This window comes from Monoraphidium neglectum, assembly GCF_000611645.1.
Source record: "Monoraphidium neglectum strain SAG 48.87 unplaced genomic scaffold scaffold00055, whole genome shotgun sequence".
In the NCBI taxonomy this organism is placed as follows: Eukaryota; Viridiplantae; Chlorophyta; class Chlorophyceae; order Sphaeropleales; family Selenastraceae; genus Monoraphidium; species Monoraphidium neglectum.
The window spans coordinates 27,894-42,182 of NW_014013573.1; the positions used below are offsets into that span (position 1 = coordinate 27,894).

Here is a 14,289-nt window from a genome sequence, read left to right on the forward strand (position 1 = left end):
AATGAACGCACGTCACCTACCAGAGTCACCGCCACACCTCCACCCTCCGCCCTCCTCCTCCAGCTGGACGGTGTGCTGTGCTTCACAGGCGGCGGCATGTCCCGGTTGGGGGCCCTCACGCGACTCAAGGCCCTGGCGCTGCACCACTGGATGAGTGCGTGGCGTGACGCTGGCAAAACATGAAAAGGCTGGCTGCTGCGCCCTACAGGCTTGGGCTGCCTGGTCATGAAATTTCTCATGCCACTGCAGCCCTGGCACCCTTCCAATGAACCCATCCACGCCTTGCCACCTGCCCTGCGCCGCAGACACACTGACTCCCATGCAGGAGCAGCTGCTGTGTGTTCCTGTGGAGTCCCTGCCCCCCGGCCTGACCAGCTTGCGCGCAATGCACGTGCAGTTTCAGCTGGAGCGCGGTGCCTCTGCAAGCCGCGAGCGTCCGGAGCGGCCTCACTCAGACCACCAGAAGCAGCCCTGCGTTGATCACCAGCGCCTGGCGGCCGTGTTTTGTGAGCTGCGGGAGCTGGACTGGACCCTGGTCGATGCAGCCGCCGCTGACAGGCTGCTGGAGGAGGCCCTGCCGCACTGCGGCCGACTGCAAGCGCTGCACATCAGCGGACCAGGTGACAGGGCCGCACCATTTGAAACAGCGGACTGCGCCAACTGGTCAACAGGGCGCGATGCTACGGGCATAACTGGTGCCGTTCGTTCCGGCTGCTATGGTATCTCACGCCCCAAGCTGGCGTTCCAGCCTGCCGTCCTGTCCAGCCCGCCGTGCCTCACCCCGCTGCCTGCACGCCACCGTTGCAACCCCAAGGCGCGTTCTACCACACCCCCCTGTCGTCTGCGTTTGAGTACGGCCTCACCTACGGCCTGGAGGCTGGCAGCCTGTTCATGCTGCCCTGGTCGCGCCTGCTGCCTGCGCTCTTCAGGCGTGGCGGTCCCACGGGCGGCACTTGGGTGCGCCACCTTGCTGGCCTAGCGGCGCTGTCTGAGGTGCACCTCGACCTGCCTCTGCTGCTGCCATGGCAGGTAAGGGGTTGGAAGCGGCCTGGCGCGCAGCTTGAAGGGTGGCGAGGGGCCATGCCCGGGGCGCTTGTCATGCCACTCCTGCGGCCCCTTTCTCACATGCACACCTCCAGATTGAAGGCAAAGCATGCCCATAGACGCCAACCCTTCTGCTCCGCACCCCCGCACTCCTCTTGACCACGCACCCTCGTGGACCCCCCAGCTGCGCGAGCTGGTGGACGCGCTGGTGGCGCGCGGCAGCCTGCACTCCCTGGCGCTGCACGGCGTCACGATCTCACTGGTCACGCGCCGCGACTGGGTGGTGGCGCAGCTCCGCCGGCTCACGGCCCTCAACCTGCAGAGCATCAACGTCAGCTTTGGCCGCCACACGCTCGCGGCCCTCCCCAGCTGGATGCGCCGCGGGACAGGCGCGGGCGGGGGCGGCCACCGGCACGGGCCCCTTGCGCCGGAGCCTGACGCGCGCGACCTGGCGATGCTGGAGCGGCTGCGCTCCGCCTTCCTGGCCTCCACCCCTGACGTGACCTTTGTCATGCACACGGGGGGCATGGAGGAGAGCGTGCATGCAGAGCCCTGGGGCCTGCCGGTGCCTGATGGCGGCGGTGGCGGCGGTGGCGGCGGCGGCGGCGGTGGCGGCGGCGGCGGCGGTGGCGGTGGCGGCGGTGGCGGCGGTGGCGGCGGTGGCGGCTGGGTCGACCCTGGCCCTGCGGGCATGGCGCTAGCAGGCCCCGCCGGCGAAGGTGTGGAACACCAGGGTCCGGGCGGACCCCAGGCGGCGGGTGGTGCCGACGACGGCGGGGCCCCTCCTGAATTCCAGCTGCCGCTGGCTGTGCGGGTGATGGCCCACTTGCTGGCGGTGGTGGTCGGCCCCCGTGCTGCAGTCAAGACGCTGGCTGGCGCACTGGCGCCCGCTATGGGGGCAAACAACTTGGCGCATCAGTGGCAGGTGGTTGGCGCTCCTTATAGGAGCTGTACAATCTGCGCACCCTGGACCACTGTCTGCGGGTCAGGACACATGTGATTGGGATATGGGCTGATTGCCTGCAAACCCGCGCACGCACACCCGCACGTGCATTTGCACACAACACACACACACACACACACACACACTTTCGACGCCGTATGAACAGGTTCAGGCCATGCTAATGGAGGTGGTGGCGGCACATCATGATCCAGAACGCGTGGACCTGCCGCAGGGCGTGCTTGGCTGCTCTCGTGCAGCCTGGGCCTTTGTGGCTGGCGCAAGCTGCGCGCTCGGCGCCGTGGCGCTACCAGTGTGGGCAGCCTGCGCCAAGGTGGCGTGGCGTCGCTGGCATGCGCCCGCTGTTGCGGCATGACGCAGAAACTGACAAAAGGGGTTGTGCAAGCGCCCGTGGGGCCAACCGCCTGTTGTTCCCGCAGTCAAGACCTGCTCCCACAGTCAACAGTGAGGGTCCTGTTGCAGTGTTATCTTGCCTGGACAAGTAACTTCACGATCATACCATGTGCTCTGCAGCAATGGGAGCATTGGTCAAGGAGTACCGTGTGAGGGATCATAGCGCACAAGGATCAGGATGCGTGCCGATCTCGGCAGGCAGGGTGATGCCAGCGGACGCCATTGTGCGCTGAGTGCCCAAGAGCGTCGTAGCGCAAGCACCGCGAGTACCACCGTGCAAAGACATGTATTGCGCGTGGCCAGCTTCTCCGCAGCTTGTCACCGGGGGTTTTAGCTCGAACCCGCGACACAACTTGATCGTTTCCCCAGCACGTACATTGTGCCACCGATTGTTGCAACATTCAACGTCAAGTCCACAACCCGGCACAATGCAGGCCGCCATGCAGAAGCAGTCCGCGGTGGCTCGCAGGCCGACGCTCGCCACCGCGCGGCCCTCCAGGCGCCCGGTCGCCGTGAAGGCGGTGGCCCCTGCTCTCGTTGTGAGTTTACGGCTTGCACGGCCGCGTCTAGGGGCTCAACTGAGGATTGAGTGACTGGCGCACCCCAGATCCTGGTCGGGGGTGCCGTATGAGCTCAATGGGACGTGACAAAACCTTGAATGAGGAATTTGGAGGCGTTATTCACGGTCAGATGGCCTTCATCCGGCGCTCAGTCTTGGTGGACTATGCCATGCACCGCGGTTCGTGCGTGGCGATCGCAGCAGCATGACGTCGCAGAACGGCGCTGTGCGGCAGCACCACCAACTGGCACGCAGCCTGCAGCATCCCATCATCGCTACATCCCCAGCTGACGCTACCCCGCTACTGCACTCGCACGTCCCCCCTGGTCCCCTTGATCCATGCTCCAGATATCTGCCAGCACTGCGGCCTCTCTGCTCGTTGGGCGTTTCGCCTTCCTGCCCTTCCAGCGCCGCACCCAGGCGAACTCGCAGAACGTGGGCCCCAAGACCACCGGTGAGCGCGGCAAGCCCAGACTATTGCACAGGCGTTGACATCGTAAGATGCACAGGCCAGGGCTGCTGGCCCAGGCAGCCACCCCGAGGCCCAGGCTCTGATCATCCCCAAGCCATCATCAGGGTCGGCTAGGGCAGGGGTTTAAAAGGCCTCCCAGGTTATTAGACTGTTTCGTTGACAATGTGACATGGTAATTACCTGGATGATGCCGGGGATGGCCTGGGATGGCGCGTTCAGGATGGTGCAGTTGATGGCTTGAGCCCCAACCCCCTCCGTCATCCAGGCAACAGCTACTTCGAGACCCTGTCCCAGGACGCGTCTTTCATCGGCACCACCAACGACCCCGCGGGCTTCACCATCATCGACACCCTGGGCTGGGGCGCCCTCGGCCACGCCGTAGGCTTTGCTTTCCTCGGCGCGCTCAGCTCGGTGAGCCCCGCTCACACTCATCGCCTGGCGCTCACACTTATCGCTCAAGCGGGTCCCGGGGGCCGGGGAGGGGTGGGGGCCGTGCAGCAGCCTGCACAGCAGGCCCTGCTCACACTCGCTGGGGTCCGTTTGATCTTTGGAATATACTGCTGTGACATCCCCGTGGTTGATGCAGTGTTTGTTAATCGCAAATACCGCCCATAACCCTCCTTCCATCGCAGGGCGTGATCCCTGGCGTGAACAACTAAACAGTGTTTTCCTTTGTAGAATGTCAATGCAGCCGTCCGAGAGGAACCTGCGGCCAGCTGTGTACGCGTTTGCTGTGTAAACAGGTCCATGCGTATCGTGTCTTTGTGAATGCTTCGGCCGCCCTGAGCAGCTGACTTTAGGTCAGGGCTTGTGCTGCATCGCGCGGAGAGCTCAACATTCAACAAGACTCATATCGTCTGAGTCAAACACCAGCGATGGGATGTTACACAATATATCGCCCAGCTGAGAGCACCCGCCACCGCAGCAATGCATCCGCCTCGGGGCAGTGTGCCTGCGCATTGCAAATTGCGAGTATGCTGCATCCCAGCTGACGTGCACGCTGCAGCAGCGGCGCATGTGCACGTGAGTCGGAAGCAATCGCCACCACCACGTGGGATGTGCTAACATCATTGCCATGGCGGCGCTCAAGTCGGTCAAGCAGCACTGCGAGGCCCTGGGTCAGTGACTCATCCACGGCCTCCCGTTGATTCTGCACAATGCGCACATCGGCCCCCTCACGAGCAAGCACGTAGCGTAGGCTGATCTGCAGCCCAGGGCGGGGTGTAAACAGCGCCCCGCTCGACGACGTGTAGGCAGCTACCTTGCCCAGGGTGCGCCCGCCCGTGTTGGTGAGGCCCCCGCGCCACATAGCCGCAATGGCCTCAGCTGCAGCAACGTCCTGAGCAGCGCCAGGCGGCTTTGCTGGGGCTGGTCCCTGCAGCTGTGCTGACATGGCTCGCTCCAGCTCAGCCAGGGGCGGCGCGCGCTGCTTGTGTACCTGCCCCATGTGGCGCCGCAGCATGTCGTAACTGCGGCTGCCCTGGCCGCACACAGGGCAGCGCAGCTTGACGGCTGGCTCCAGTGCGCCCTCCCCGCCGCCGCTGCTGCCGCCGCCGTCATCTGCTGTGCTCTTCAAGTCTGCCGCCGCCTCGGCCGGCTGCTGCTGCTGCAGCTGCTGCTGCTGCTGATGCGATGGCACGCGCGCCCGCGGCCCGCCCTGCAGCCGCTCTGGAGCATGCAGGCGCATGAAGGCCTCGGGCACCCATGACAGCTGCCTGCGTGCGCAGTAGGCGTAGAGCCCCCGGACCTCACCAGCTGCTGCCAAGACGCGCCGCATTCGGTGCACCACCACCCGCGGGTCCAGGGCGCGTGGGTGCAGGCTCGACACGTCCCAGAACGCGTACACCTCGACCGCCTCGCCATGTGCACACGCCTCCTCCACACGCAGCAGCCGCGGCAGCTGCACATCCGGGTTCCGCTGTTGCTGCAGATTGGGTGGCCCTATGATGAGGCCGTCTGCACGCGCCAGGCCAGCCAGCAGACCTGAAGCCTGGTCCTCAGGTACGCGGTCACGCAGCCTGTCCACTGCATCGCGCGGCCGCTGCACCTCGGGCGGTGGTGCCAGGCGGTATGCCGCAACAGCTTCGCGCACAACGCCGCGGAGCAGCGCCGCATGGGCCGGCCACCGCCCAGGTGCCGCCACGGCGCCGCCCGCCGCATTTCCAAATGCAAGCGCTGCAGCCGAAACACCAGGTGGCGGCGGCTCGTCGCTGAGGTGCGGCAGCCAGGCACCAGGCGGAAGTGGGGCTGCAGGGCCCTCTATGCCAACCCCATCATCGTCTAAGAATTCGCCGCCACGCTTTCGCCTGTTGCGCAGGTAGCGTTCATAGTAACCCGCACCACGGATGCGCCGCCCAGCTGATGCTGCTGTTGCTGTGGACCCTGCTGCTGCTCTTGCAGCCACTGCGGGCTTGCTGATGAAGCGCGGCACATGGCAAGGCGCCAGCACGGATGATGCCTCTGTACCGGCGCTGCCAGGCTTGCGACCTATTCCTAAAGCAGTGTGCAACGGCATGTTATCTGCTGTCTCCTGTCCCTCGACAGCACAAAGTAATTCCGCAGGGATGGCATTCAGCAAGAAGACTTAGATGGAAGAGCGGTGACAAGGGGCGATATTCGAACTGCCTAATAGATGGAAACTGACTGTACTGCAAATATCACCATACCAGAGCACCTCGTAGCTGTCACGAGCTCGCAGTGATCGAGCAGATCTGCGTTGGCGAGGCTGCAAGCGCGTGCACGCTGAAATGGTGAGCAATGACCATATGAAACTGCCTAACCGGTTCGCTCAAAGCTGTAGATCGTGACATTGCGTCGGTGCTGCAGCCGTCTCGCGCGCCCCCCGGCCTGTTGAACCATGCGCGCCGTCGATGCATGTATGCCACCACGGCGTTTGGGCCATTCCGCAGGGGCGCAAAGGCATGAAAGGGTTTGTGAAGTCGGCAGCCAAGCGGCCAGGACCTGATGAGGAGGAGGAGGAGCCGCAGCAAAAGGAGCCAGAGACCGAGCGTCCTCAGCAACAGAAAGTCGCCCAGCCAAAGCAGCTGGCCAAGGTGGCGCCCAGCAAGCCTGCAGCTGCCAAGCAAGAGGGGGTCGCAAGCGATGGTGGTGGCAGTGGCAGTGATGATGGCGAGGGTGAAGACGGCCAGCAGACGCGTAACCACATCCTGCAGCGCCACAAGCGGGTGCGAGACAAGCCAAAGCGCCGCGGTGTACTTTTGTCTGCAGTGCTCGTCCTGTCCTCGCGCTTCAGCCTGAAGCTTGGCAGCAGCACCTCCATGTCATCACCACCACCCCATCATCTGCGCATCGCATGGTACCCTTCACGGCCATGGCACCCAAAACACCACACACCGCAGGAAATGCTGGCCCATAAGAAGGCGCTGCAGCGGTCCGGCAAAAAGTCCAAGGACGAGGTCACACGCCTCACAGCCGATATTGAGAAGCGCCATGCGCAGGAGCTGGCAGCTTTCGACGCAGCGGGCAGCGGTGGCAGCAGCAGCGCAGCGGCGGCAAACGGCGGGGGGGCGGGAGGGGCGGCAGATGCGAGTAGCGGTCCTAGGGGTGGGGCAGCTGCGCCACCAGGCGCTGGCGAGGCTGTTACTGGTGGTGGTGCGGAGCCTCTGAGCAAGTACCTCAAGGGCCTCACCATTGACAGCGCTGAAGCGGCAGCACAGGCCAGGGTAGGGTGACGGTCGGGCGACAGGGGGCTGGCTGGCGCCCCGCCACCGCTGTTCGCGTTCGCTACGACGGAGCAGCAGGGGGCATATGCCTTGAGCTATGCTCACTTGCCCTTGAGCGCGTATCTTCCGCATGCCTGGAGGCCTTGCAGGCGGGTTGCTACGGCCTCGTTCCATTTGTAATGGCTTGCGATCTCAGCGCTCCTGCTTCCCCCCCCACCACCACCACCCCACCCACAAACACTCCATCAGCGCCCCAGCAAGGCCCAGAAGCGCCGCGAGAAGCATGCGGCAAAGGACGCGGAGCGCGAGGCGCGCGTTGCTGCGGAGAAAGAGGCCTTGGGTACACCCGAGCGGCTGGCTGAGGAGGCGGCGCTCAAGGCCGTGCTGGCCCCCTTGGGGCTGGGCATCAAGGAGATCCGGGTGGGTGGCTGCCGGGCGCGCTGAAATGGCTGTGGACCAGTCAGTACTGTTACGCCGAGGTGCTGCCGAGGGATCTAAGTTGTTAGTGTGCTTTTGGGTGCGGCGCGATAGGAGTTGCTGGGGACAGTGCTCATAGGCGCATGCTGCGTGCTGTGATGGCGACAATACGGCGTTGCTCCCTTACCTCCCGGGGCTGCCATGGATCTCTTGCTAATTGGCACCTCTCGCGTGCAGGCGGACGGCCACTGCATGTACCGCTCAGTGGAGGACCAGCTCAGGGCCACTGCCCGCGCCGCCAAGGCCAAGGCGGCCGCTGGGGTGGAGGGCCGCAGCGTCAACGTGGGAGAGCACGGTGACGGGGACGAGGGCGAGGGGGAGGGGGAGGAGGAGGAGGAGGTGCCGGATTACCAGGAGCTGCGGGAGCTGGCGGCGGAGCACCTGCGCTCGCACCGGGGGGAGTTCGCGCCCTACCTGGTACCTGAGGACGAGGGAGAGGACCCTGAGGCCTACTTTGAACGCTACTGCGACGCTGTTGAGACCACCGCCACATGGGGCGGCCACGTTGAGCTGCAGGCGCTGTCAGGGGCGCTTGGGCGGCGCATCACAGTGTTCGCCGTGGGCATGCAGCCGCAGGTGCTGGGGGAGGGGAAGGGCGCAGACGAGGGTCTCACGCTGTGCTTCCTGCGGCATGCGTACGGCCTGGGGGAGCATTACAACTCCACCAAGAAGCTGCTGTTCGCACCAGAGGAGGTTGTCGCCGAGGTTGCTGCAGGCGGCGACGATAAGTGACTGGCCACGCCGCGAGCAAGGTGTGCGTTGTAACATGCATTTTATGGACCAGATTACTTTCTTCACCTATTGAGCAGCATGGGTGGTCAGTTGCCTGCTTCATGGTGCTGCATAATTTGTCAGTTGCCTGCAAACCGCGACGGCCGGCCAGTCGCAACCAGGCGAACCTTGGGCAGTATGTTTCCAACGCACATTTTTTCAAAAACCATTTCGGGACATGTTTATTAATGCGCTGCTGCGAGATCCTCGGCGGAAGCAACCTCGTAACTTATTGTCCAGCATTTGGTCGAGCATCGGCATCCCTCATTGCGACTTGTGTTGTGTATCAGTTGGTCGTCAGGGCACTGCTGTACCCTTGACGGGTGCCAGTCAGCCTGAGGCAAATGGCTGCAATCAGCGCTCCAGGGGTGTTGGGGGCGCTTTTCACGTTGGTCTCGGCACTGTGGACCGGGGTCGGTGCGTCCGTTCTGCTTGGCAAGGACCTGACCAACTTTCAACAGGTAACAAGAGGAACAACGCGTGGTTAGGCCCTCACAGCCGCCTTGGACGATTGGGTGTGTGACAAAGGCAGCCCACCTTTGCTTGGACCCACTGGTGGGGCCACAAGCGTCACAGAGATGGCTTCACAGTCCATCTTCCCTACTGCCCTTGTCCAATTCAGGAGCTGGGTTGCGACAACAACACTGTGCTCATTGTCAGGTGAAGGATGGGTGTCTTGCTGTTGGTTGGTCACTACCTGCCTCTCTAGTTGCATTGCGCATTTGAGATCCCTGTGAACACGGCCTCACGGTTGCAGGCCCAGGCACGTGCAAGACATCCAGCACGCTGTTGCAATTCATGACGCTGTTATGGCGTCGGGTGAGCTGGTGGTGCTGGGCGGCATACGCTGATGCAAAGGGGCTGCTGGTAATTGTGTCGGGCAACTACCTGCTCAGCCAGGGTGAATTGATCGATCGGGAGTCTGTTGAAACGCAATTATCGGCGGTGGCCATATAAAGGGCCCGGCCACCTGGCCATTCACGCAAATCATAGCCACCACAATGCCCGTCATCCCCGTTGCAGGCGCTGGCCACAGCTGGAACCAACCATTTTTCTGCGCTAGCCAGCCGCCGCTCGTAGCTGCTCTAAACTCCTCAGGCGACAGAGTCGCCCCATCGCGCCTGGTTGACGCCAATGCCACTTTCTCACCCACCATGCGACGGCATGGGACGGCAGCCAACATTGCCCTGACCACAATGCGGCCCCTGGCAATCGATGTCAACACCACTGATGAGTCGGTCTGGGTGGATGCTGCTGTCATCACGTGGGACCTGTTGCAGGTTGGTCTGTTGGACTTTATACTGGGCGCGTAATCATCGGGACCCCTGCGTCTGTTGTGTCACACAACAGACGCACGGGTGGGTGTGCGAACCCACGTGCAAACACACCGTGGGTTCGCACACCATGCCCACCAGTGCGCGCGGCCCCCTTCAGGATGCAACAATAGTATGGGCTTGAGCACCCTGGCTTCCTCAAACACACACCCACGTATACACATACAACAACTACTACTAACATCCACATGTATACATGCACACATATGCACATGTGCATACCTCAACTTTATGCATACTTGAACAGTCAACCCCTGACATGCATGCGTGCGCACCTCAGAGCCAATAATCGTATCCCTACCTTGCATGTCACCGCTCAACCGCCCTGCTGCAGTACTTGGCCAACTATGTGACCAAGGACGCCCCGGCAGGCTGGACGCTGCCAGCTTTTCCTTGGTTTGTCTTTCAAAGCATTGTTGGTGCCATTGCGACTGGCACTCACGGCAGCAGCATGTCCTGGGGGTCGCTCTCCAGCAACAGGCAGCTGCTGGCCCTGGACGTCGTGCTGGCAGACGGCAGCCTGCGGCGCTTCACACCCGAAAAGGACCCTTTCCTCTTCAGGGTGAGTGAAAGGCAACATCGCGTTGCGCAGTCTGGTCAGAAGCCTGGCAATCGTTGCAACTAGAAGTCATGGCTGATTCACCCGTTCCAACCCTGCGTGGGAGATTGCACCACAGCTGCCTCCCCAGACCCCAACCACCCCTGTACTGTGTGAGGGATCGCCCCCTGAGAGACCTGCATCACCTTGATGTTCTCTCCTGCCAACCACCAGGCGCTGCGCTTGTCGGTGGGCAAGCTCGGAGTCATCACCCGTGCCAAGCTGCGCATTGTCAGGGAGGTACCTGTGCGTCGTGAGCTGGTGCGTCTGGCACCACCTGCCTTTCTCGCCGAAATGACGGAGCTGCAAGAGGCAGCGCGCGCCCTGCAGGAGCAGCGGCCTGGGGCAGCGCTGCCCTCCTGGGCCAACGAGACCGAGTGGTTCTGGATTCCTCAGGTGGGCCTGTATGTGGTGAGAGGCGGTGCACTGGGGCTGGGCTTCACGATCCATACCTGCGGAGCACCATGTGGAGTGGAGCTCAAGTTATGCGAGGAACATGGTTCTGCGTGCCTTGTTGGTTCATCTGATCACAGGCAGACCCTGTTGTGTTCCCTGACCCGCACACCGGCTACCCACCGACTCTCCCCTTTGCGCCCGCCTGTCGCTTTGCAGAAGTACGAGTTCATGAGGGTGAGCTTCCAGCGCGCCGACGAATGCAACAGCACCCTGGCCGCCGCGGCAAAGGCGGGCTTTGTACCAGACAACACCACAGTCTTTGCATCCAAAGGGGAGCTGCTGGCAATGGGAGAGATCCAGCTGCCCGCTGATGCTGTGCTTAATCTCACCAGTGCGCAGCTGACTAGCACCCAGCCGCTGCCCAAAGAAGGTTTGCCTGAGAGGGCCTCCCAGGTCATCAAGGACGTAATCGCCGTGATCAACGAGCCTGTGCCCAGGGAGGATAACGCTGACCCAGCCGCAGGCCAGACGTGGCCCGAGCCAACGCACAACCGCCCCTCAGGTGAGCAGGTGATTTTGCAGGGACGCTTGCGACGTGCATTTTCAGTGGCCGTGAACCACCAACACCAGACATCACCTGCATCGCAACGACAAGTCAATGTTGGTCTCAAAAGACCTCATCGCTGGCACGCAACGCTGCCCTGGCTCCTGAAATCACAGCTTTCTACGCGGCAGTCAACATGGCAGAGGTGAGGTTTTGGTGGCGCACAGTGACTTCCAATGTTTTCGTTGACCCACCAGAGCCTGGTTGGCACAACGGCAACCCGCCAGCAGCCAACGTTGGCAAGAAGTGGGAGTGAAGTAACACAAATGTCAGCTAATGCTGACTCACCCACCTCCTTGCTTGAACATGTAGGGGACCAATGAGGCCAGCCGCATTGGCATTCTGCAAGTGGCTGGCAATGCTACGCTGGAGTCCACGGTGGGCTGGGAGAGGTCATGGTTCAGCGCAGAGCAGGGCAATACATGCGTGATCGGTACTGCAGAGCAGGCAGATCCCCTAATTTGCTGCAGTCCTGCCTCTCAGTCTCATCACCTGGGCCGCGCTCGCCACCCTTGCAGGCAGCCTACATCAAGCAGCCCAACACAACACTGGCCCAGCTGCGCCGAATCCTGTACGACCAGTACGAGGTAGGAGGGGCCTGCGCACGAATGAAGGGCCGGGTGTTGCAACACCGGCTGGCTGTAGTCTAGCCAGAGCTGCAAGGTGGAGCCCGACAAATGTTGCCTGGTTTTTTCAGTGCTCAATGTGCTGCTCAACCAATGGCTTGAATCTGCCACCCCACATGCCGTGGCGAGCAACGTTTTTCGAACTCAATCTTTGGCAGGTGTCATTCCCTCTGGCTGTGGCGGGCGACTGCTTTTCAGCTGTACTAGAGACATCTTATGGCACAGCCCTGACCGGAGAGGACCCCGTGAACAGGTTGGGACCATCACACTAGAGGATTCAAGTAACAGCTGACAGGCGGGGCAAGGGCAATAGCAAACCAGATATGGAGCCATGCGCCTGCGCTCAACAGAATGACAACTGGTGCGCAATGCTTGCAAGTTAGGGGCGGCGCCAGCGGGGGGCGCCAGCAGGGGCCGCCAGCAGGGGGGAACAGCTTGTGGCGCCGCGAGGCCCCCACCCTCACGGTGGTTTGTTGGTGTCAAAATCAGGTGTCAAAATCCAGATTCCCCCTTGCCACAGGACCGCCGACAAAGGCTTCAGAACCGCTCCTTTGATCCGGCTGGTGGGACAGGACGACGGTCTCCTCTCATACGTGCACGATGGTCCAAGGTGTGTGAATCAGAAACGTGTGCAGCGCCTGTTCAACAGAATGATCCAGACCGCCCACCTGCATGGGCCGATGGACCCTTTCATCCACCACCCAACCTCGTGTGAGCGGAGCCACACGGCCCTGGACATCACATGGAACCATCCATTTCCGCAGGGTGTTCATGAATCTTGAAGACTATTTGTTTTATAATCAGGGACGCCGCCCCAACCGTCAGTTTCGCGCAGTCATGGCCACCCTCCTCAGCAACCCGCGATGCACCTCCAGGTAGGCGCGGCACAGGGTGGGCGCATGCAGGGAGTGGGCAAACGCGCACACAGGCAGGCAGTCGAACAATGTGTGCATGTGTGTCCAACGCAGGTGAGGTCGCACGCACTTCATCCAGTCTCAAAGTTACCTGTACACTCACCTACAGAGCACGCACCCCCATGCTGTTGGTGGGGTCGCAGGGGTCCTGTGCGCCTGCACTTCGGCAAGGCAGGGTGGCCTGACCCAGGCTGCTGGCGGGGTGACGAGCAGTACGGCGACAACTGGTGCAGTTTCGGGTAAGCCACGATGATCTTCTGCAGCCTGCTGCCTGCACCTGGCAGCCTTGCGCTGGTTCACACAAGCATCTTGGCTGCCCCGGAACCTCGACCCCTGCGGGCCACTTGCACCTGTGACCCGCACGTGAGAGCCGCACGTGAGCAGATCACCTCTTGCACCAATCTGCCACCACCACCTCTCAGATGCGCAGTCCGCGAGCTCGACCCCGCCGGCAAGTTCCGCGACAGCGCCCCGGACCGCTGGACGTGGGCGGGCGTCGACCTGGAGGGTTGCTGTGGCCCCAACGGGTTCGATACTTCTAAAAAGGGTTGCACCTGCCGCGTGCGCCATTCGCGCTCAGCCGAGCAGTGCCCGCCGCCGCCCTACTACACAACGCGCTAGGTTGGGGCGTACACGAGGCTGCTCCTGGTGCACAACCAACAGCAGACATCATCACACGTACTTGGTTACTGATCTGGCATGAGAACTTTGCGACCGACTTGCAATGCCACTGCTGAACAAAGTGAGGGACACAGAAACCACCGACAGAAGCTACTGTGAATGTCATGTGCAGAGCAGCTTGCTGGGGAGGAAGCTCTAAGCTCCTAGCAAGACGCAGTTGGTGGAAGTCGAGCTGTCTAAAGACGACTATCCAGTAAAGCCAGTTCAGCTACATTTCAACCACGTCCAGTCCATTTGCAGCCAAGACCCCCTTGAGGGCGCGCAAGTATGCCACAAGCCGGCCACCGTTGGCGCCCATGTCACCCTGGCCGATGCGGCTGCGTGACCGGGCGTCCACGCGCGTCCTGCCGCCCTCCACAGAGCGCACCGTCACGACAACGTCGTCTTTGAACTTCCAAAGCCTGGCTCGGCGTGGACCAGTTGATGCTGCTTCAGGTCTTGAGTGGGGCTTGGGCAGGGGTGCCTAAGCACGTGCAGCACATAGGCGACCCCGAAGCTGCCCTCTTTCACCTGCATCTAGACCACTGCACACCCAACCACCCGGCCCACCACCCACTGCTGCTCAGCGCCTTTTTCATCAGCAAAGTTACTTAACTTAAGGCAAGTTGTAATATCCCCCGCCCCTACCTCGTCACCACAAGAGCCTGCAGGCGCGAGGGTGCCGCCTCTGCCGTGATACGCCAGCCCTGCGCCCGGGCCGCCTCCAGCGCCGCAGCGTACACTGCTGCCATGTCTGCAGTGGCCACTGTAAGGGGCTCCACGTCTTGGTACAGCAG

General features: G+C 62.3%; 4 protein-coding genes across 4 annotated transcripts in view; 3 read left to right on the forward strand and 1 right to left on the reverse strand.

The window, feature by feature from the left end:
• The window catches only part of MNEG_0654 (Photosystem I reaction center subunit V), a gene marked incomplete at both ends in the record, with an annotated part of 9,047 nt that extends 4,959 nt beyond the window's left edge, over positions 1-4,088 (forward strand). The window contains 8 exons of the mRNA XM_014050875.1: positions 398-620; positions 815-1,029; positions 1,229-1,969; positions 2,154-2,318; positions 2,833-2,937; positions 3,306-3,411; positions 3,695-3,840; positions 4,062-4,088. Coding sequence (XP_013906329.1) covers positions 398-620; positions 815-1,029; positions 1,229-1,969; positions 2,154-2,318; positions 2,833-2,937; positions 3,306-3,411; positions 3,695-3,840; positions 4,062-4,088 — 1,728 coding nt within the window. The remainder of the gene's footprint in view (positions 1-397; positions 621-814; positions 1,030-1,228; positions 1,970-2,153; positions 2,319-2,832; positions 2,938-3,305; positions 3,412-3,694; positions 3,841-4,061) is intronic.
• A 224-nt stretch (positions 4,089-4,312) lies between these two features.
• On the reverse strand, positions 4,313-5,944 carry MNEG_0655 (hypothetical protein; the record flags this gene model as incomplete). Its single annotated transcript, XM_014050876.1, has 1 exon — positions 4,313-5,944. The coding sequence occupies one exon, from the start codon at positions 5,942-5,944 to the stop codon at positions 4,313-4,315; it is 1,632 nt and encodes a 543-aa protein (XP_013906330.1).
• Positions 5,945-6,350: 406 nt separating this feature from the next.
• MNEG_0656 (OTU domain-containing protein 6B) lies at positions 6,351-8,321 on the forward strand (the record flags this gene model as incomplete). Its single annotated transcript, XM_014050877.1, has 4 exons — positions 6,351-6,614; positions 6,789-7,112; positions 7,362-7,532; positions 7,767-8,321. The coding sequence occupies 4 exons, from the start codon at positions 6,351-6,353 to the stop codon at positions 8,319-8,321; spliced, it is 1,314 nt and encodes a 437-aa protein (XP_013906331.1).
• A 1,824-nt stretch (positions 8,322-10,145) lies between these two features.
• Positions 10,146-11,942, forward strand: MNEG_0657 (hypothetical protein; the record flags this gene model as incomplete). Its single annotated transcript, XM_014050878.1, has 6 exons — positions 10,146-10,256; positions 10,467-10,688; positions 10,905-11,250; positions 11,409-11,437; positions 11,605-11,670; positions 11,811-11,942. The coding sequence occupies 6 exons, from the start codon at positions 10,146-10,148 to the stop codon at positions 11,940-11,942; spliced, it is 906 nt and encodes a 301-aa protein (XP_013906332.1).
• Between the last annotated feature and the right edge of the window lie 2,347 nt (positions 11,943-14,289).